The sequence below is a fragment of the Crocodylus siamensis genome, chromosome 3 (assembly GCF_052110815.1).
Source record: "Crocodylus siamensis isolate JL-2025a chromosome 3, ASM5211081v1, whole genome shotgun sequence".
Lineage (NCBI taxonomy): Eukaryota > Metazoa > Chordata > Crocodylia > Crocodylidae > Crocodylus > Crocodylus siamensis.
In genome coordinates this window covers 3,664,118-3,685,975 of record NC_143397.1, presented here as the reverse complement: position 1 = coordinate 3,685,975, position 21,858 = coordinate 3,664,118, and the positions used below count along the sequence as shown (strand labels likewise).

Sequence of the window (21,858 nt, the reverse complement as noted above, 5' to 3'; positions counted from 1 at the left end):
AGGTAATTCACTGTGTGCGAGTGTGACAGCGCCATTAATTCATTTTTATGAGACTGGAAGTGTAGGTCTAGCATGGCTGTGATGAGATTTAATTGTAACTGTTATTTTTAAAATGAGAGAGAAGTTTACTATTTTATTGACTGTTTAAAAAAATAAAAATCCAATTTAAATAAAAAAATCCAGTAATTTTTTTTTAAATCATTGATTTGTATCCACCCTGCTGTAATGCCTGTTCCTCTTTGAGCTACCTGTGCGATAAGCACATAAATGTGTCACTTCGGTTGCATATTACCAGGCAGCACTGGATTTGTTTTCTCAAGTAAGCTGGCTTGGCTCAGACAAGCTGGGTAGGAGAGGGAAGGGATCCCTGGCCAGGGGGAGGGAAGCCAGCAGACAGAGTAGTCAAAGCACGTGCTGCTGTGTAGTTTCTCATCTTGTAATGGAAAGAGAGAGTCCCATGGTCTTGCTGCGAGATGGGTGGTGCCCACCCCACCCAAGCATGTGATGTTGCTGCCTGGGTTTTCCCCAGTGGACATGTACACAGCTACCGTTCTTATTATTAGTCACGTGGTCGTCATGCCAAGCAACTTAATTCTAGTTTTAGGTTCATTTGTAACTGGACTGGGGTGGAAGCAGACTTATATTAGAGATGGCCAGTTGGGTCACATTTACAGTGGTGGTGGCTGAACAAAAGAGGCTAATGCGTTTCTCTAAGACTTCTCTTGCCTATAAAACTACTGGCTTTGGCTTATGGCGTTCACTGTTGTAAATTTTTCAGCAGTGACTGCTTTATTGGGACTGTAGTAAAACTGCTGACACGCAGAGAGAAACGCTGTTTGCGTCACATTTGACTGGACAGGACAAAGTGACGCATGCAAAAATCAATACAGAATTGCAAACTTAATTCAAAAGATCTTTCTATTGCAGTAATGTTTCTTGAACAAAATCAAGTTTTACGTTGCAAGTATAGCGGAGCAAACTGATTCATAATGGTTTTTAAACATAAAAGACTGAAAAAAATTGTGCATGCGGGAGTTTAAAGGAGAGAGACCTGAACTGTGCCATGGTTAAATTGGAGCTTGGGGAATTCCATAACATTTTCAGCCCAGCTGCTGGATCGGGAGGTAGGAGACTTCCGTTCTGTGCCAGGTTGTCACAGGCCTGCTGGGCGATTGGCAGCCATCTTTTTACTCTCTGCCTTTTGTTTTATTCATCTGTAAAATGAGACTTTTTTCTTTGTAAACTGCTTCGAATACTACTCCTAAAAAAAATGCTAAATGAGAATCAGCTGATGGGCCTATTGTAACTCTTTGCTTGGGTGATAGTTTAAAAAATGGATGCATAGTTAAGCGACTCTTACTGCTGTGATTGGTCGTGAAGACTTCGGTGTCCTTTTTTAAAATACTGAAGCATCCTATATTTTTCTTTCCATTTCCATCCATATTTAAGTTTGAAATTATAGATCAGTATTTCACACAGTGTTCTTTTCAGTCAGGTTTATAATCTTATTTTCATGGCTTCGTGCCTCTTAATTTATTGTTCTTTTGCTGTACACATTTAAATAGTGTGACCTTTGAAAGGATCTGCTGTGTATCAATCTGAAATTTAGATTTGTATCCTATGCCAAGAGTGGCATGGGCCTGTTGATCTGGAGGGCTCTCCCACATTTATATTGTGTGAACACACAGAAAACCTGATGCAGGACGCGATGGGAAACTTGGTCGTCACACCAGACGGCAAAGCTAACATGTTTAGCGATTTCTTTGCCTCCGTCTTCCTAAGTAGGGACCAGAACAGCCACCTCACTGCTGGGCCCCACTTGGGCCCCAGGGGAGGCACACCTGGGCCACGGGTTAGCAAGGATTTAGTTAGGGAGCTTCTGGAGGGGTTGGACGTATTCAAGTCAGCCGGTCCGGATGATCTCCACCGTAGAGTACTAAAGGAACTGGCCGAGGTCATTGCAAGTCCCTGGCACGGCTTTACAAGCACTCGTGGTACTCTGGAGAGGTACCGGAGGACTGGAAGAGGGCCACCGTGGTCCCCATCTTCAAAAAAGGCAGGAAGGAGGACCCAGGAAACTATAGGCCGGTTAGTCTTACCTCGATCCTAGGCAAGCTGTTCGAGAAAATTATGCTGGCACTCATCCAGGAGGGGCCAGCAGGGGACTGCATGCTTAGGGGCAACCAGCACGGGTTCATCAGTGGCAGGTCCTGTCAGACCAACCTGGTGGCCTTTTACGATCAGATCACCAGATCATTAGACGCAGGGGTAGCAGTGGACATCGTCTTCCTGGACTTCCGGAAGGCTTTTGACACTGTCTCTCACCCCGTTCTCATTAAGAAACTGGGGGGCTGTGGCGTAGACACCCACACAGTCAAATGGGTCGCCAACTGGCTGGAGGGTGGTAGCGGATGGGTCCTTCTCAACCTGGAAGGACGTGGGCAGTGGGGGTCTGCAGGGCTCGGTCCTCGGGCCCGCGCTGTTCAACATCTTCATCGGTGATTTGGGCGAGGGGGTAAAAAGCACACCTGTTCAAATTTGCTGATGACTCTAAGATGTGGGGGGACGTGGGCACATTGGAAGGATGCAACAGGCTACAATCAGACCTAGACAGGTTACAGGGGTGGGCGGACGAGAATAGGATTGGTTTCAACAGAGACAGTGCAAGGTGCTGCACCTGGGGAGGAAGAACCGGCACCATACCTAGAGGGTAGGGAACTCCCCTCTTGTCAGCACGGAGGCGGAAAGGGATCTGGGGGTCATCATTGACTCCAAGATGAACATGGGCCGGCAGTGTGGGGACGCGGTCAGGAAGGCCAACCGTACCCTGTCCTGCATCCACGGATGCATCTTGAGCAGGTCCAAGGAGGTGACCCTTCCCCTCTGTGCGGCACTGGTCAGGCCGCAGCTGGAGTACTGCGTCCAGTTCTGGGCGCCACACTTCAAGAGGGACGTGGACGATATGGAAAGAGTCCAGAGGAGGGCCACTCATATGATCAGGGGTCAGCAGGGCAGGCCCTATGAGGAGAGGCTACGGGACCTGAACCCCTCAGCCTCCACAAGAGAAGGCTGAGGGGGATCTAGTGGCCTGTTACAGACTAGTCAGGGGGGATCAGCAGGCATTGGGGGAGTCCCTGTTCCCCCCGAGCACCGCCAGGAGTGACCAGGAATAACAGTCACAAGCTGGCAGAGGGCAGGTTTAGGTTAGACATCAGGAGGCGTGACTTCATGGTCAGGGCGGCTAGGGTCTGGAACCAGCTTCCAAGAGAAGTGGTGCAGGCTCCAGGGGTGTTTAAGAGGAGGCTGGATGAACATCTTGCTGGGGTCATTTGACCCCAGTACTCTTTCCTGCCATGGCAGGGGGTCGGACTAGATGATCTGCTCAGGTCCCTTCCAACCCTAGAAACTATGAAACTTGCTTTAAATGACAAAACCAGAATAGGAGCCAGGCCACAAGTCCGTCCCGCTGGAGAACATGTCTCTGGTGGTGTCTAGAACCAGTTGCTTTTAAAGGTGGGTTGAGTCTGTGCTAAGGAGACATTTAGAAAAAAGTGCTTTATGATGGCCAGCTTTCACTAGTGCAGCTCAGTGTTTCTCTCCAACAATAAGCAGTTTACTGTTTGATTCATTTTAAATAGTTTAATTTAATTTGTTTGTGCTGCTCAAATAACCATTGTTTCATTCCTAAGTGCCAAACTAGGGTGCTGTTGCCTGTCTCTCTCTCTTTTTTTCCTTAACCTATGAAGTGCTGTCTGAGCTGTATTTGCACTTAACAGAAGAGCTGTTAGCAGAGCTGGACCTTGCTCTAGAACGTGACAGTAAAGATATTTTGAAGACTAAGTTCCTTCCTGTGTTGAAGAACAGTGGCACAGACCCAGTGGACATTGCCACAGATTGCTTATCAAATTATCATACTCTTATAGATTTGGATATTTTGAACTCCAGCAGATTTACAGTTTGGATGACTTTTTGGCTTAGAAAAGCATGAATCCAGTGCATGCAACTCTATGCAGGAAATGTCCCCACTGAAGGAAAAGTAAAGCCTTTGTCACTTGTCACCCAAGTGACATGTGAAGCTGGAGCTCCAGAAGGGCCCCCTGAATGACCAGCCTGGCTGCTGCCTTGCTTCCCCAAGCCTGGGTCTGCTGGCTGTTCTTCTTTTTGGTGCACCTTCCTCTTGGGTGTCCTTGGTATCAGGTGGTCACATCTCTCCTCTGCGTGGGTTTAGAGACTCGGACTTTGCTTCTTGACATCAACCTCAGCCCTTCCTAAACTTTATACAGACACCTGCAAATTTAGTTTTCAGAAACCTCACAGTGTCTGTGTACAGCCCCCTCCCATTGCAGGCTTTCTGTGTTAGGCCCCACCTGCTCGGTGGCTAAGCAGAACTTTGTTGCCTTTGGTTATATATATATTTTTTTACCATAGCTCCTATTAAAACAGTTGAATAGGAAGACAATTTAGTTTTGCTCTCCCATGTGGCATGGAAGGTGGGGGTCTTTTGAACATATTTTAATGGGGGCTGGTTCTGCTTGAGCAGGGGGTTGGACCAGACCTTCTGGGGCCCTTTCCAGCCCTGCTTTTCTATGATTCTCTGAAATCCTTTTTTTGGTCGTAATTGCAGGAGGGCCATAATTGTGTATGTGGCTCACTTTTTTCCCCCCCTAGATTTCAGTTGGTATCTTTTCATTGTGCAGTACTTGTACGTTTCATGCTGGGAAGACGTGTAGCATTGCTGACACGTTGCTCCATGGACTTAAATGGTAACTAAACTGTTTTCTTTGAGAGAGCAATGGTCACTCCTGCCCGGACGTAATTCTTGTCTTGCACTATAACTTCTGTGCCTTTTACAAGCTGTGCCACAGAAAAACGGAGACCTTCTCACCCGGTGCATATTTGTGCATAGACTGCTCTTTCTTCCCAGCCTGATCACTGGGGTTCGACAGAGACAGACTTCTGCTGTTCTAGATGCTGGCATGGCAGCGATGGTGGGACATGAATGAATCAGCAGAGCGCTGATTGAACTAGTGCTGGAGGTTGCTGAGGCCAAGGCAGAAATCACTTGGTTTCCATTACTGTGACAGATAGTTGGCTAAAGAAGAAGTCAGTGGTGTGGAGGAAGAGCTGGTCAGAGATTCACTGCAGGTTTGTAGAAGTGTAAGTTGAGGACTCCCCCCGTGTCCTTCTTACACATGGACGTTTGTGCATGTATTAATGTATTGGTAAATGAGGAGGCTTAATATGGTGTGAGGTGTGAGTATATATTTTAGAAGATGTAGTGCTTGAGTTAAAGTACTCCAATTCTTTAATCAGAAAAGCCACTTTTACACATGCGTGGGGGAGGTGGTGCACTTTAGAGTGGATCCAAGAGCTGTTCTAATTAAAGTGGCGCAGCATCTTGTGTATTAGTGCCCCTGCGCTTCAAAATGGCAGCAGGGGGAGCTTGAACTGAAGCTTGGTCGAGCTGTAGTTCAAGTGCCCTGCCACCATTTTGAAGCATGGAGACATGGAGGCTGGCTGGAGCATGGCAGTAATCGTGCTGCAGCAGACTCAGTTAATTGAATCTGCTCTGATGCGCTGAGGCTGCCCCAACACGTTGAATTACAGCACATGTCTGCAGGCACCCGGAGTTACCTTCGTCCCTGCTTCCCAGCGTTTCCAGCAGCAGTCAGTTTTTTAGATCTCCAGGTTCACATATTAATTTCTAAGGCATGTTCCAGAGTACCATATTCTCATGTACTTCATGCACCTTTCCCCCCCAAAAGTCAGCCCTCCAAACCTGGGGGTGTGTATTTGACGTGGGCAAGGTGTTTTCTTTGCTGGAGAAAGGAACAATCCTAGACGGTTTGCTGCTGCTTATGTCTGCTCAACAAACTGAAGGGCAGAGTCTTGCGTTAACCCTCTTGCAGCGATTGCTGTTGACTGAGCACTGTAACTTGTGCCCAAGCAGCAAGTGAGCAGCTGGTAGCATCTTGATGTGGCTTGTGATGAGGCAACGACATCAGCTGTTCTTTATTTAAATTCCTGTAATGAGGTAACAGCATGTCATGGAGTAAGTCCTCCCGGGAAGACTGAGTGTCCAGGAAGTGTGGCATCACAGGCAACAGTCAGCCACACCGAGAAATTCCAGGAGGATTTACTGTATCATACAGTCAACCATGGGTCTGGCAAAATGTCGTTCTCCCTTACATTCTGTCATCCAAAACCAAGATTTGGGGATGTGCCATACGTGAGAAAATACAGTAATTAAGGGTTTATTCCCTAGTGGCGGGGGCGGGAAATTTCACAAGGTTGCTGACTTGGACATCAGTGATGCACTGTATAGGGATTTTATTGACTGCAGTACTAGTTTTAGTGGTGCCCAGGTGCTTTGAATTTCATAAGGTAGGCCGGTTCGTTTCCTTATTTTTCTTTAGAGGTGGGTTGCTGGTGCTGGGGGAAAAAATGGTATTTTATTAAAATCATGATGGGGGCACCAGAAGCTTGGGTAAAAGTAGTGTTGCAATGAGGGAGGTTGCTGCCAAGGGTTATGGGAGTAGGGGGACGAACAGTGGGTTAGGAGTGGGGACTGGTGTATGGTATGAGCAAACGATTGGCGGCTGTGCCAGGCAGAAATGTCTAACACGGCAGACTAGTTCCGCTTTTATATCTGGCTGCTTTGTGCGACTGAGAAACAAGACCTTCCTGTCTGCTGGGAAAGGTTAAGCATGTGGCAGAAATGAGTGAGTAGGACATGTGACTTGGGTATAAGATAAAAATGGCTGAATTTATCATTATAATTTAACACTGGCCCTATTATTCTTGCACAGCATGATGTCCATGGATCTTGACTGATTTCAAGACTTATGAAACACTGACTTGTTTGATCTGCTTAACCATGGCAGATTTTAGCCTTCTCTGTTTCTGTAAAATTTTCCACGTTGGTTTTTTTTTTTTTTTTGTTAAGTAAAACTGGCAAAAGTATGAAACAAACCCAGAATCCAGCAGGGATTTACAATCTAAGTTTCACAAAATCAGTCATTAAAAACCATAGCGACTGCTATAAATACATAAAACCTGAAATATGTGGCAGGAACAAGAAAAGGGGCATTGTTGCCCAGGCCGCGGCGAGTGTCATTGGAGATGGATTTCCTCCTGTGGTGACGGGAGTTTTCTGTCACTATGGTGTGTGAGACCTCCACAGGACTGAACATGTGCTGTTAGTTAAATGCTGATTATCTGGGATTTAGACATTGTTTAGCTAAAGATCGTAAAACTTGTATGACCTGACACCCATTGCAAGCAACATCTGAGAGATCAGTTCCTTGTTGCTTCTGAGCATTGATCATAGTCCGGTTTGTCTAGGACAGGAACGCTCAACCCCTAGCCCATGGGCCAGATGCGGTGCACGGAGCTGTATCATCTGCCCCTGGGTTCCCCACAGGGTGAGAGCAGTGGCAGCATTAGTTGCCGCTCCCATGCTGCCAAATTTCTAGACCTCTGGGGAGCCCAGTGGGTCAGATAGTGTGGCCCTGAGCGCTGGATCCTAGCACATGGAGACAGGGTGGCACAGGGCCTGACATGGGCACGGAGCCTGATCCGGGTGCTGACCCCAAGAGATTGGGCCTGAGGAGCCAAAAGGTTTACTGCCACCTCTCTAAAAAAAAATCAGAATTTGCTTGTATTAATGAAGCAAAATATTAATGACTTGCACATTTGCTTTTGCCCTAACCCTTCTTATCTTTTACTTACCAGGCATAAGGGAATAGCATTGGATTTTTTTCAGTCATTTTACCTGGAGTTTATGGCTCAGAACGGTGGTTTTCAGCCTGTAGTCTGTGGAGCCCTGGGCGTCCACAGACTATGTCTAAGGAGTCTGCAAAGTATGTGAATACCCACATTTCACAGCTGAGGGGTCTGCAACTCCACTTGAAAATTTTGTAGGGGTCTGCAGATGAAAAATAGTTGAAAGCCACTGGCTTGGAGAATAAATGTTATGTACACTCTGCAAAACTTCTAACATTTTACTTCAAAGCTGCATCTTAAGGAGATTTTAGCCTATGTTTCATTTTCATAAGGGGGAGGTATCCTAATCTAAGTAATATCGTCTGGATCTCTGAGTAATATTGGAGTGCCTCATTGTGAACCTGTTGCAGATTGAAACCTATCTGGTAGAGCAGCATTCTCCTCTTGCTGTGCTGTCTTAGTTTACATCGTTCAACACATGTGAAAAACAGACTTTCTTACCCACCATGGCCAGAATACAGTAAAATAAAGCTGTATGCAGGTACATATCTGGTTACTGTTAGCATTCCTTCCAGAGGTTTGGGCTAAACAGACCAGAGAAAGCTAGATGCTTTGTGTGTTATGTTTAATTTGTCCTTAAAGGAAAATTTTACCTGGAAACAGACTCTTGGTGATATGAAGTTCTACAAGAACACTTGAAACAGTTAATTGTGTCATTATATTCTAGGCACTTAGGGCCATGTTCAAGTAGTTTTCATCAGTGCATCCATAGATGTTGCAGCACCCACATCTTGGCCAATTTGTCCTGGAAGGCAGTTGGAGGGACCAGGGTTGGAAGCCCAGGGGATTTGAGCTCCAAGTGAGAGTGTGGCTTGTCCTTTGGAAGTGGGCAGGTGCCAAGCAGGGAGGTGCCTGCAGGAAGCGCCGCTCACAGGTGTGTCTGGATGCCCACCCTTCCTCTGAGATCAGACGTCTGACTCAAGGCTGCCAGGGAGGTGCCCTTGCCTGGAGGGGAAGCGCTGGGGAGGCACGAGGCTTGCCAAATTCAGTACAGAGGGCAGCACCCCTGCAGCTTCCCTCCCAGAACATGCAAGGGGGGTGGCGGTACCTCCCTTTGGTACAAGAGTCCAGTGACGGGGCACTTGCCTAGGCACCGAGGGACCTGGGTTTGCAGCCTTAAGCCCACTTGTCCCTCTGTGCAGCATTGGGCCATCGTAAGGTGGGACAGCCTCCACCTCCTTATCTTTGTTGCCAGGAAAGGTCATGCATTTTATAACAGAAACCTGTTAGAAAAAACAAAAACCACCAGGGCAAGTGGAACCATAACCTGGATCTCCTCTTCAGGAGAGTGCCCTCTCTGGGCTTCAGGGTCATATCCCACCTTGGCCTCCTTGCTGCCTAGTGGCCTGGTTTCGTAGGAGGGTTGGAGTGTGACTTTGCTTTCCCAGCTGGGTGGCCTGGTGGTAGGGCGTTGTCCTGAGGACTCATTCACGTCTCTCGCTTTCCCTTGGGCTGAGGAAGGTCTAGAGCCCAGGTCTCCCACTGTCTGGACACTGCTCTAGCTGCCGAGTTCCTGTGGAGAAGATGGGCCCTGCTGATCTTCCTGGGGAGTTGGACCGTAGGGCACTGCTTTGTCCTGCATTTAGTGCTGCCTTCACAGAGCGGATGAGACGCCTGGGATTAGGGCTAAGTTCAGGCATCTCCCACCACTGATCTGTCTTGCATTGTAATTTAGGTGCAGGTGGACACAGTTGAATCAAGGTGATTTGCATCACAAATCGAGAACCTCAGTTTAAATCTCAGACTTTTTTTTTTTCCAATCACCTTCTTCCAACTGTTTTTCTAAGAAAAGGTGTGTTATGCTCCATTGATACAACCACTAAAACGCATTACTTTATAATTAAACAGAACCTTTTTGATAGATTGACAATGTTCTTTTTCTGCTTAAGGGGGTGCTCTTTAATTGTATACATTTCTTTAAGGTTATTATATGGCTTTATTTTCAGGTGTGTATATATTTAACCATCTGTAGCATATTAAAAATGCAAGGATGATATGTTGCTTGTTTACTAGCTCAGGGGTGCTCAAGCCCTGACCTGCGGGCCAGATCTAGTGCCCAGCACTTTGTCTTCCAGCCTAGTTGGGGCTCCCCATGGATCTGCGGGGAGCCCTGCAGTCCATGACCCTGTGCTCTAGATCGGGTGTGCAGGGCGGCATGTGGCCTGATCCCAGTGGTGCTGGGCCTGTGCCACTCATCTGGCCCATGGGGCCAAAACTGAGCACTATTGTACTAAATAGTTGATGTATATCGCGTGCAAAGAGTTAAGTGGTGGCACTGGAGTGGTAACCTAAATCCTACATTATATGCAGGAGACAGCACATAAAATATTTTTTGTTAAACAAAGCAGCCATAAATGTTTCTTACATAAGCCTGCTGGGCCATGTTTATAGAACGTTACCGCTAAATCTAGATGCTTTCCCCCGATTCCTGTTTTATACAGAAAAGTACACAGACTAACTCAGATTTTTTGTGCTCATGGAGGCAGCACACTTGGTTTTATTGACATATTTTAAGAGAGTGTAATAATGTGATTTCCATTCATTCCGATTTCATGTTCAATTGATTATGGTTTATCTTCTAGAAATTAATAACTAAACAACATGTTTATTTCAGTTGAAGTTTTAAAACGACCTGTTTGATAGAAGTGGTGGTTGGGGGGGGCGGGTGCTTGCCTAGGTTGCAGGCAGGATGTTTGTTGAGGGTTTGAAGTCGAGCATGGCTTTGCTGCTCTGTGCAGTCTTGCCTATCAGGGGCCTCCTCTCCTTCCACTGCTCCCAGGGCTCGTTGCGACTTCCATTTTAACGCGGCTGCTTTTATCTGCTTCCACTTCAAAGTTCCCCAGGCCATGTAGCCCAACAGCTTTGAGTTCATTCTTTTCTTATAATCTAGAGGTGCTATAACGGTCACGTGATGGATTGGCACTGATAACAGGAAAATTAGCTTTATTGGCAAGCAGCTTTTTTTGGCCAATAATGTCACCGATAAATCCCGTGTGTGGGCAGCTGCAGCATGCACGTGGCCAGGAATGCAGCCTGGCAGCTTGGAGAGTGGGTAAGGGCGATTGAGGCCCTGCCCCACTCCCCATGGCGAGGGGAGAAATGAGGAAGGCACTGCCCAGCCAGGGTGGTGAATACGACCCTGGGACCGGGGTGGGACAGAGTTGTAGGTGGCTCATCCAGGGAGGTTGGGATGGGGCGTGGCTCCCTGCTGCTGTGCACACTCCTGAGGGAGGCATGGGGGGGTGCTCCCCCCCCCCCCGGATTCGTGTGCGGGGTGAGGGTGGGCTGCCTGCTGGAGGCTCGGGGCTAGGCCTGCGCCACCTTTTTACTGGGGGGGAAGGCTGGGCAGGGGCGGCGCGGGCTCAGCAGTGTTGGGAGGAGAGTTACCAGCGGATGGTGCTTTCCAAGCGGCCCGGCTGCATTCCTGTAAGTTGGCTATCAGATCGGCATCGGCCAATATGGCTTGTAAATAACCAGCCATCGGTATCGGCCAAGAAAATCTTTATCAGTGCACACCTATTATGATTTTATACTGCAATGTGCAGTTCTAGAAACACGCCTGTTTAGAAATCACAGCCTTGTCTTACATTTGTATCGCTTACAAGCTGAGTTGGTTATTTAATAAGAGATAAATTGGCGCAATCATGTATTGCACATCTTCAGCCCTAATTTCTTTCAGAAGCGGTAGGTGAAATTATTAGTGCAAGAATAATTTACTGCAATTTAGTTTGGGGAGATCAAAATAATCTTGTCTGTGCTTGAATTAGAGTAAAACTGATGACTGGCTGTCTAGGTCTCTTGGAAAATCCTCAGCCAACTTCTGTGGAGTGCTGTATTTAACAGGTCTGTGATCAGAGTGGGAATGTATGGTGTGTAGCTGCATAGCTACAACAGCATCTAATGGTATTTAATGCAGTATATGCAGTATGCAGGCCCTGTGTTGCACAATAGCTGTTCTTTACAAGCAGAATTGTTTCTTTCATCTGCTTTCCAGATTTGCTCCCATTGTATGTCGTTGATTTTAGCAGGAGGCCTAATCGGGCAATGTAATAATGTGCTACATATGCTTTTAGAAAAGAAGATAGGCGTTATTTAAAAGAAACTGGTCTCCGAATTGTGCTGTTGGAGAATCTTTGCCAACACTAGTGATATGCTGTACAATATCTGCAGACAGAGCTTTTTTTAATGCGCATAATCTTCATTAAACACATTTTCACAGCACATGGTGGTCCCGGGATGCCTCGGTGTGCTGCTGGGTTTTTTTGCCCTTCTCATTTTAGTTCCGCTTTAGGAAAGCTCTTAAAGCCAGTCCACTGGTTTGTCCTCCAGCCTTTGGGTCCCACCCCAGAGTTGCATCCTAAGGACACTTGGGCTTGCAAGGCCATGTGTTGCTAATTAGGGTCTCCTCTTAACTCTTTTCAAGTGTTGTGCGGTACCCCATGTACTGCATGACATCGATCTCTCTCTCACTAGCAGTATATTCTTTCTGCACCAGCAAGTTTCCATCAAATCTTGCTGTTAATCACAGATTATGTTCTTCCTTAATTGAGTCTCATGACATATTTTGAGACTTCTCATTAAATTCTTAACCTAATGGCCTGATCCCTTTAATTTCCAAGAATGATTTTCAGATTCCATATTTCTAGCTAAGCTGAAGCGGGAGCTATTGTCTGTTTCTCAGCGTTAACACAAGGACGGTCTCCTTGCAGAGCTCTGAGCTTTCGCCGGCACCTGAAGCATGTCAGTAATGATCACTTCTGCTCCACTTTTCCTCCAGGCTTGCTGAGAAGCTGTTCCTGCTGACGGGGATATGGTCATAACATGTCAAATCTGGTTTTGGAGCAACTTTATCAAAATGCTCGTTATTGGTAGTGCGGTGAAATTCCCCTTTCTGAAAAGGGAATGCTGGCCAGCAGTTCAGCGATTGCAGTCGCTGTCAGCCAAGTTAGGCTAGTTCTTGTGGAGCTTCAGAAATTGTCACCTTTTGGAAGCAGAAGTGACGGCAAGCTGGTAACTTGGCCAGCGCATTGCAAACTGCTCCTCTTCCGAGCAGCTTTGTGTGTTACTGGGCTTTAAACTTCATGGCATGTACTTCAAATCTGCAATGGTGAACTAACCTGGGCTCAGAGGTTTCAGTCTTAAATATTTAGCTTGACATGGTCAGGGCAGGGTGTAGCCTGGCACAACAACAGAGCCCTTGTGCTGCGGGTTGCGGCCTTGGTGTGCGGGTGGAGGAGCCCCTTGGTAACAGGCTTGGTGTCTAATTGGCGAAGGTCTTTTATGGCACCTGTTGGGAAACTTGAATCCCTTTTCGCACTCCATTTTATTTCAACAGCCAAGTCCATTAGTGGTTCAGTGATGCAGTATAAATGATAAAGCTTTGAATGGTGGTCCTCTAAGGCAGGGATGAGCAAAGTCCAGGTCGTGGGCTGGATCAGGCCTACGGTGAACTCCATTTCCCAGCAGCCCCTGCCTGTGTCTCTGCAGGTGGTTTCCATGGTGACCCCAGGAGCAGTGGGGCTGTGACAGCGCAGGTTCAGTGTTTCCATGGAGATTGGTGCCAGCTCCAGGGCAGGGGTCTTGTGCCGGTGGCAGCATGGTCTGGAGCTGGGTGAGAGCTGTGATCTGCCCGCACGCCTCGGGCAGGGATGCGCGGGCAGCAGATTGCTGCTCAGCCCCTGCTCCGGACCACGCCGTCACCACTGCCGGGGCCAGTCTCCCTGGAAACCCTGGCCCTGTGCTGTCACAGCCCCGCCGCTGTTGCGGTCTCCACGGACACCAGCCACAGTGACGCAGGCTGGGGCTGCTGGGAAATGGAGTCCGGGCACATGGCGGATTTGCCGGTTTTTCCCGCCCCCGCTCCGAGGGCTTGACGCTGCTGTTCCCAGCGCTGCCTCTGCAGAGAGCACCTCCGACCCTGGGGCACGTCTGCCGGTCGGGCCTCCCACACACTCGGATCGCAGGATTGAGGCTTTTGTTCTCCTGCTTTCTGGAAATCACCCGGGAGCTGCCTCCGATCCTGGCCAACACCTCCAGGTTTCCTGTTGACAAATAGCTCATTCGGCTTGACGACCTCCCCAGGAAATGGGGAGAATTTGCTGAGTCTCTGTGGGGTGTCAGGAACAGGTTGGATGTCCCTTCCTCCCAGGCACCGTGTGTGTAAGAACAAGGAAGTCTTGGGGGGTCTGGAAATACAGACATGAATTTGAGAAAACGGAGCAATAGAAAACATGCACACCAGTAAAAATACACCCAGTGTATTGCCCATCTCTCCTGCTGACAACCATGTCCCAAACTAATAGCCGCTTGAGTACATGCTGTCCTCTCTCTTCCCCGGCCACGCTCAGTTTGGCCAGGAGTCTCGGTGAAGGCTGACTTCACTCCCAGGAGATTGTTTGTGGAAGCATCACCACGTAACCCAGCCTCGTGACTCAGCTCGCAGCTTCGCAACGTGGCTGGGATGTGTTGGAGCATGCCAGCAGTTGGTATAGCAGGGTGCTGCAGGATGTGGATAATGCTGCTCAGAGCTGACAAGACGAGCACAAAATGTGCAACTGGCTTCAATACTTACTTTTACAGCAGCAAACTTCTTAGACCCAGGAAGACCTGGGGAGTGGGTTCATTAGGAAGCTCTCCACCTTGGCCATTACAGAGTGGGGCAGGAGTATGCCCTGGTGAGAAGATGTGCTCGTAATTATTAACTGCTGTGTGGTCTTTAGCAAACTATTAATCTCTTGCATCTGCTTCAGAAAATGTATTATTAATTTGCTGTCGGGAGCATTACATTAAACAGAACAAGTGTTTGTAAAGCATCCTGAGATCCTCAGCTGAAACAAGTTACAGACATACATTATAATATTTTTACGTGTGTGGATTATTAAACCTCCCCCAAAATGTCTTTCAGATTCTAAATGGCTTCAAAGAAGTCGGGATCAGACTTTCATGGTAAGTGACGTGAACTTTAATTTATTTTTATTTTATGTGTTTATTTGCTTTATATAAATGGAAGGGCTGCTTAATTTGAGGAAGCCCCAGTCTAAATGTCTATTCTTCTAGCAAAGCGAGAGGAAAAGAAACCTGTAATAGGGAATAGAGTGGCTCCAGGGATTAATGCAGAGATTCTCGAGAGTTTCTCCCACGTCATGTTGACCAGAAGCCATCATTTTCTCTTGGCCGTTTGATTGAACAGTGAGAGCTTAAGTCCGAGTTCGTTTCCGTTCTGAGTTTTCACTGGATGCCTGTCTGCTGTCAGCAGTCTGTGGCCTTCTATGGCCAGGGCTCATGCAGACTGGGCTGTTCTGGATCCGAGAGCCAGTTTCTCCACGTCAGGATTCACACGCATGGGGGACGTGATCTTGCTCTTTGCTGTTTCTGCTAGTTATTCCTGCCCTTAAGCTAAATAGGAAGTTTCTGGTTGTCATTTCCATTGGTTTCGTTGGCACTAAGGAGGCTATAGAAATTAAGAGATTCTCTAGTCTTGAAAGGTGAAAATATCACTTTGGAAAATGAGGGTTGGAACGGACCTCAGGAGGTTCCTGCTGCTTGATTTTTTTCAGAAGCAAATGTTTTATGCTTAAATCTGCAGCTGCACTTTGCTTTTAACCTGTTGTTCCTCACAAATAACTTCCTCAAAGTCTCTTTGTGAGATCAATTACTCATGCTTTGTGCTGGCTCGAGAGGGAACGGACATTTCTTGCAAAAGTTCAAGCAGATACTTAACTTGATGCAGATGAATCGCACTGGGATCAGCAGCAGAACTTGCTGGTGTAAATCGAAGTGGATGGATGGGGTAGGTGGGAAGAAAGTCTATTTCTGAAAGGGGTGGAAGAGTGACTGAGTGTCCTGAAACTTCAAAGGCCAATTTTTTAAAAATATTTTTTGCATTGTGTGCAAATCTTGCTTTTGCATGCAACCAGGAATCTTGTAGTCGGTGACCAAGACCAGCCCAGGCTGCTGTGTGTTTGCTCTCTAAATGGTATTTTTAGATGAGGAGAATGGGATTACTGCTCTCTTGCCTGGCACCCCGAGCCTTGGAAGAGTTCATGTCATCAGGTTTATCCTTATGCTTTTGAGGTCCTTAACTGATGTTGGCATGGCAGCAAACCAAACAGACTAAGCCAGGGTGTTCAACCCTTGCCCGTGGGCCAGATCTGGCCCATGGCCCCACGTTATCCAGCCTGTGGGGCTGCCCACGGGTCCAGAAATTTGGTGGCAGGAGAGTGGCAGCACCACTCCCCCAGCGCCATGGGGAGCCCCAGGCGGTGTACACTGGATCTGGCACCCAGTCCCGAGCAGCAGTGGCACATGGCCTGAGGGCCCAATCCTCGGTGGGGGGCTGATGGTAGGCCCCTGGGGACCAATCCCAACATGGGGGGGCTAGGGATGGGGGGCTGCTGGGTCCCAGAGCCTGGTCCTAGCGCATGGGGCTCACTTTGGCCCACAAAACAGCTTTGCCCTGCTCATCTGGCCAATGCGGCCAAACGGTTGAGCATTGCTGACTAACCAGAGTTCACTGTCTGAGATAAATGCACAAAGAAACCAGACTAAATCCTGGAAGCTGGCTTGGACACTTTTTTTTTTTTTTCCCTATAAAGTGTGAAAATAGATCAGATGGTTTGTATTCTTTATCACCACCGTCCTTTAAGTTTCCAGGGGCCCAGTGAGCTTGACGGCATGCACCCGAAAAGCCCTCTTAATTGCTGGCTGCTGTTGAATTGATATTGCAATGCAGAATAAATGCTGCTTCTGAGGCCCTGAGTTTCCTGGTTCTGGCCTCTATTTGTGTTCTGGTTAAAAGCAGAGCTAACTGAGGTCCTTGGCCTCTTATTTTAATTGCATACCAAGGCATAAAATAAAAATAACAGTAAACCCCCTCTACAAACATAGGTTTAAATGCCTCCTACCTGGCTCTGGGCTCACAGTCCTACAATAAGAGTTAACAGCTTATACTTTTTCTGGTGTGTGCCGACTGTTCGGCAGTCGTTTTTGTGTGAGCTAGAACAGCCTGGATGCATGTTCAGAACTGCCTGCCTCCCGGTCTGCTCGCTGTCTCTCTTTATTTATAATCCGTTTCTCCAAAAGCGGCTGAAAGGGCCACTGCTTAGAGACCCAAGAATTGGCCTGTCTTGAAAAACATTACAGAATAATACAGGCAGGTGGAAAAACGCTCCAGGATTTGCAGTAACTAGAACAGAACAAATGGGTCCTCGGCAGCAGAAGCGCAGTGAAACGAATGCCCCATTCGTGTCTCGGCTGCTGCTGGCAGTGGCAGCACTAAGCAGCTTACTGCTGCGTGCCCGGAAATGCGCTGGAGACGGGTGAAAGCAACTCTCGCTTGGTCGTCTCCTGCAGACTGGGCAGGGAAAATTTATTTCAGTCTTTCCTCAGGATCCAAAAGAGTAAGTAGGTGACCCTGCCCCTGCAGTGGGATTGCAGCTGCTTACAAAGCATCCAGCCCATTACTGTTGTAGCTCATCCGGTACAAGGCTGACGCAACTTGGAGCGAGCGGATGTGGCACATGATTGCATTCCTGCTCTCTGGGCTACTTGTGGGAATTTAAATGTGGCTTTTATTGAGAGGGTGTGAAGCAGGATACTGGTTAAATGGAGCTGCAAGGAAGCCACCTTCTGAGCTCACCTTTCGGAGAGCAGCCCAGCCAGCTCAGTGCTGTGATGCCATTTGCGTCACAAGTGGCGGTTGCTGGAAGTATCGCCCTTCCCATGGGCACCTTGAGCTATCTTTCCCAAGGTCAGTGTGCTCTGCCGCTCTTGCAGAGGTATATCATTGCCACATTGTTCAAGAGTGTTGTCGCCACTTCCTCAGATGTCAGAAAATTGCTTCAGTACGTGGTGGTGTTCGGCAGTGTAACCATGAGAGTTATCTTCAAGCTTCCTTGTTCTTCACGTAGAAAACAGCCTGCTTATAGTTTCACGGACTAATGGGAAGTTTCCCCTATATTGGGATTATGGCTTCACAAGTGGAGCTCTTATAGGAGGCAAGAAACTCTTTGGTGTTTTTCAGCAACGCAGCAAAGGCCTGTGGCTGTCAGCTCTGTAACGTTCAGAGAAATAGCTATGTGCATGGCAGTCTTGGCAAAGCAGGTGCCCGTTCTGAGCTCCCCGATTCTGCCGTTGGAAGTACTTGAAGGATGAACAAACTTGTGGAGCTAGACACACTCGGCAACCCGAGGACTTTGCCTTTGCGTTGTAGCCAACTGTGCAGGCTGCTGGTGTGGAATGTGCAGCCGCTGCTGGTATATCCGTACCCACATCTACTTTCCGTTTGCTTCGCTTAACCTGCTTTCTGGGCCATAATCTAACCATGGAGAATAAGTAAGAGAATAGCCCCGACCCATTTAACGCAAGTAAAATATACCTTAACATGCCTTCCTGCAGAAGGGAATTCTGCAAACCTGTCCACAGTGTCCTGAGAGAGGCTGTTCCCCAGGTCTGCACCAGACCCTTGGTAAATAATACCAGGTTGCAGTGGCGATCGCAAATTCAGGTCAGCATGCCAGGAAGAAACTAAGTATGCTTTTTTTCCCAGGCGCATTTCTAGAAGATCCCATCCTTGGTGCTCAGGTCTAAACTAGCTGTCGAGTTCCCGAGTCAAGCAGCTGGTGTGCTTGAGGGGACCAAAAGGTGACCTTTGAGGTCTGGTCCGGGCTATATAGTGCGCACACTTACATTCACACCTCCCTGTGGTAGCAGGACCCCCACCTCTTACCCTCCTTCTCAGCTCTGGCCATGGCCTCTCTGTCCTGGGGCACGGAGCATGTGATTTTTGCCAGTTCAGTAATGCCACCCCTTGGAGAAAGGCCTGGCACTAGCCTACAGCGAGTGCCCAGGCCAGCACAGTGCAGATGCGACTGCTCTGGTGGCTTCCCTAGGGCAGCTGCTGTCTGCCCTGAGCAGACCAGGCAGCTCCCTGCAGGCCAGGCCTTAGTGCTGCTTGCTCTGTGGTCATTAGCAGCCAGCTGGGTTTCATGCAGGACTTCTGAGCGGAGCCTGATGTGTCACTTGCCAGTGCTCTCTGGGGCTTTTGGCCCCTGGTGACGATGGCGTTCCTGTTCATTGAGGCAGCTGGCTTCGTTCTGGTGGGTGAATCAATAGCAGAGGAGCACAGGAAGCTTTTAGGGATGGTTATCGAAGGCAGAGAGTGGGTTGGGGGGACAGGATGCGGTAGTGGGTTCTTGGTCCAGCTGTGCAGGAAGTTCGTCGCAGAGCTCCGTGTCTCTTGTAGGACAGGGAAGGCACCCTCCAGCCTCATCTTCTGTAGCACGCAAAATCCCAGTGAGCATGAACACTTGTCTTGTGGGTGTGTTTTGTGTCCCTTCCAGATAATAATCTGTGATAGCAGGGGCCGAGATCCCTTCCAGCCCTCTCTCCCTCTCCCTAATTAAGGCGATTTATTTTGGTGTCTGAAGTTCATTTTATTCATTTTTTTTCTCCACCGTGGAAGTCTGTAGACAGCTGTAGTTCTAGCCTTCCTGTTGTATGCTGCAGCACAGAGCTTCCACCCAGGTGTGCCGGGCTCTCTGCAGAGAGAGGTGCGCACTAAAGAACAACCCCCAAAGTAATGAGAGTTGGCAATACTGGAGTCTCTACAGGAGTGCATCTGGGTCTGCCTGGAAATGAAGGATCTCTTCATAAACACGTTGCTATACCAGAAGAAACCAGCTTAGAAGAACTTTGATCTTTACAAATACCTAATACAGTTTAAGCCTACCTAATTGACTTGAGCACAGAAATGGGGCAGAAAATGCATGCCTTTTTCAGTGCATTTTTTTTTTTTCCTTTTCAGGCTTAGTGTGATTTTAGTTTTTTACAGCTGAGTTAGCAAAGTTGAAATAAAATAGCTCTCAAACTGGGGAAATGTGAATCTGCAAAATGCATAATAGTTTCTAACTTCTGCTTTTCATCTCAGGGCCCTTCAGTTACCTGGACGATGTTCCGTTTAAGATAGGAGACAAATTCAAAACACCAGCCAAGGTTGGTTTACCCATTGGCTTCTGCTTGCCTGATTCTCCCCAGCTTGTCAGAGAAGCTCAGGTAAGTGTGCTTTTAATTGTTTTCCTTTTCTTTTTTATATATCAGTTTTTGGCATGTTGCAAACTTGCTCTGTGCAGGTTCACAACACGCATGTATGTTTGCTGCAGTTTATTAACATGTGTTTGAGTTCTAGAATAGCTGTTTGACCCCTGCCTTACTCAGATCCCACCCAGTGACAAAACCCACTGTAATGTGTGGGAAAGAGAAGTTAACTCTGCTTTCTTCCTCTGGTTTCACATTAAAATTTCCTTGGCTTTTTACTTGCAATGAATTACAGGGATAAAACAATTGTGAGAGGGCATGTAAACATTTCTGAGTGGACTCTGATACAGCTAAAGTTGTTAAGATTGACTTTAAAACATAGAACATTTTAGTGTAAAAATGCAAAACAACCTCAATTAATCAGTATTAAGTTTTTTTTGTTTTGTTTTGTTTTTTAATTACGCGAACAGCTGAATTAGAGTTCGGAGTCCTGTAGTGCTCCTAGGAAATCCCTTTGGAGAAGCAGGGAATTGGTTATACTTTCAGACAGTGTAACTGTCTAACACTTATGTGCGAGTAAATCTTTTTTTGTACATTTTCATGCCAGTGTTGCCTGACTTCTTGGCATTCTCAACATGTGTTGTATTGGATGGAGAAATGCACTTCCAGCTCTTGCTTGCTGTGTACTTCTGAACAGGAGTTTACTCATGCAGCCTTGTGGCAAAGCTTTGTTAATGTAACTTGACAGACAAATCTCTTCACTGTCTTTCAGCGTGTTAAGTTGCCTTTTAACATTTTCAGTGAGCAGGAAATCAACTGATTAAACAGACTTACTTTTAAAAACTTTGTTTGCCCATCGTTTGGAAATGAAGACCAAGAACACGACCGCGCTAATCGGATTGCTGGCTTAAATCTGGAGTTATGACCCTTCTTGCAGTCCACCTTCCGTAGAAAAGGCAGTCTCCACAGCATGCCAGTTCAGATCTGGAGCTGTACATGGCCCCAAGAATATGGATTTTGCATCTTTTTGGTTGACTTGATCGACTGGCTAATGTGCACTGAACATCTGTTCTGTTACAGGTTTAAACCAGTTCCTGATCACTTAAACCAGTTTATGTGTAATGTCTGTCCCTAGCCCATGGGTTTAAAAATGGCCTCTGGGGTGCTTTAACTGAAGCTTGTTGAATGCAATTTAGTTAGAGCATCCCACAGTCATTTTTAAACATGTGGGGGACTTAATACATGTGATTTTTTGCAGCATTTTAACTAGAATGGCTCTCTGGAAACCACTCTAATTAAAATGTCCCCCGTCACCCCAAGCACATGTCTAGGCAGCCTTGGGTGCTGTGGTTATGTTCCATAAGCTGATCTAAACTGTTAGGCTACCAGAAGCCGCAGTATCACTAGCACCAAAGATAGTGCTACTGCTCCTCCGTCAGCCGAGAGGTGCACATCTGATGCCTGATCGTGACCACTGCTATGTGTTCCAAGGACACCAGGGCGTGGGAGAAGCACCATTTCCTCTCGCCTTTACAGCATGAGAGGATATGCCTAGTCCTGGTCCTGTGTGTTTTTGGTGTGTCAAGTATTGCAGTGATACACCAGTGGACAGATCACTTTGCTTAAGCATCAGTGAACATCCACGTGCAGAATGCATCGTGGCTTCTCCCAAATGGCTGTGAACTTGGCCACGTTTCTTGTACAGAAGGTTGGAGCTCTGCATTTTGAAAGACTAAGACGAGTTAGACTGCAAAGCCCTATCCTGTGCCACCTTCTCTTATCCTGCACCATCCACCCTGAACCAGTGTACAAGGTTGACCTGTGTGCCAGTGTCCTCTTGAAAAGCTCCTACTAAAGCGTGAAAGGATTGAGGGAGGGGAGGAGACTCGTCATATCAGTAATCTTGGCAATGACCTGCTTCTGCAGAGATGCAGACAAACAGCCAGAGGTTAATGTCGCTTCCTTTGCCAGTTGGCGTGACTGGCTCCAGCCATAGCATCGGTAAAATGCAGTTGGTACATCAATACCTCTTTCTTCTGT

At 47.5% G+C, this 21,858-nt stretch overlaps 1 protein-coding gene across 3 annotated transcripts in view; it reads left to right on the top strand.

Annotated features, from left to right (window-relative positions):
* The window catches only part of UBAP1 (ubiquitin associated protein 1), a 56,058-nt gene that overhangs the window by 11,735 nt on the left and 22,465 nt on the right, over window positions 1–21,858 (top strand). For all 3 annotated transcript variants that reach the window (XM_090037594.1, XM_090037592.1, XM_090037593.1), the window contains exons 2-3: window positions 14,690–14,730; window positions 19,712–19,836. In XM_090037594.1, the coding sequence (XP_089893720.1) occupies window positions 14,697–14,730; window positions 19,712–19,836 (159 nt within the window). In that variant the 5' untranslated portion in view covers window positions 14,690–14,696. The remainder of the gene's footprint in view (window positions 1–14,689; window positions 14,731–19,711; window positions 19,837–21,858) is intronic.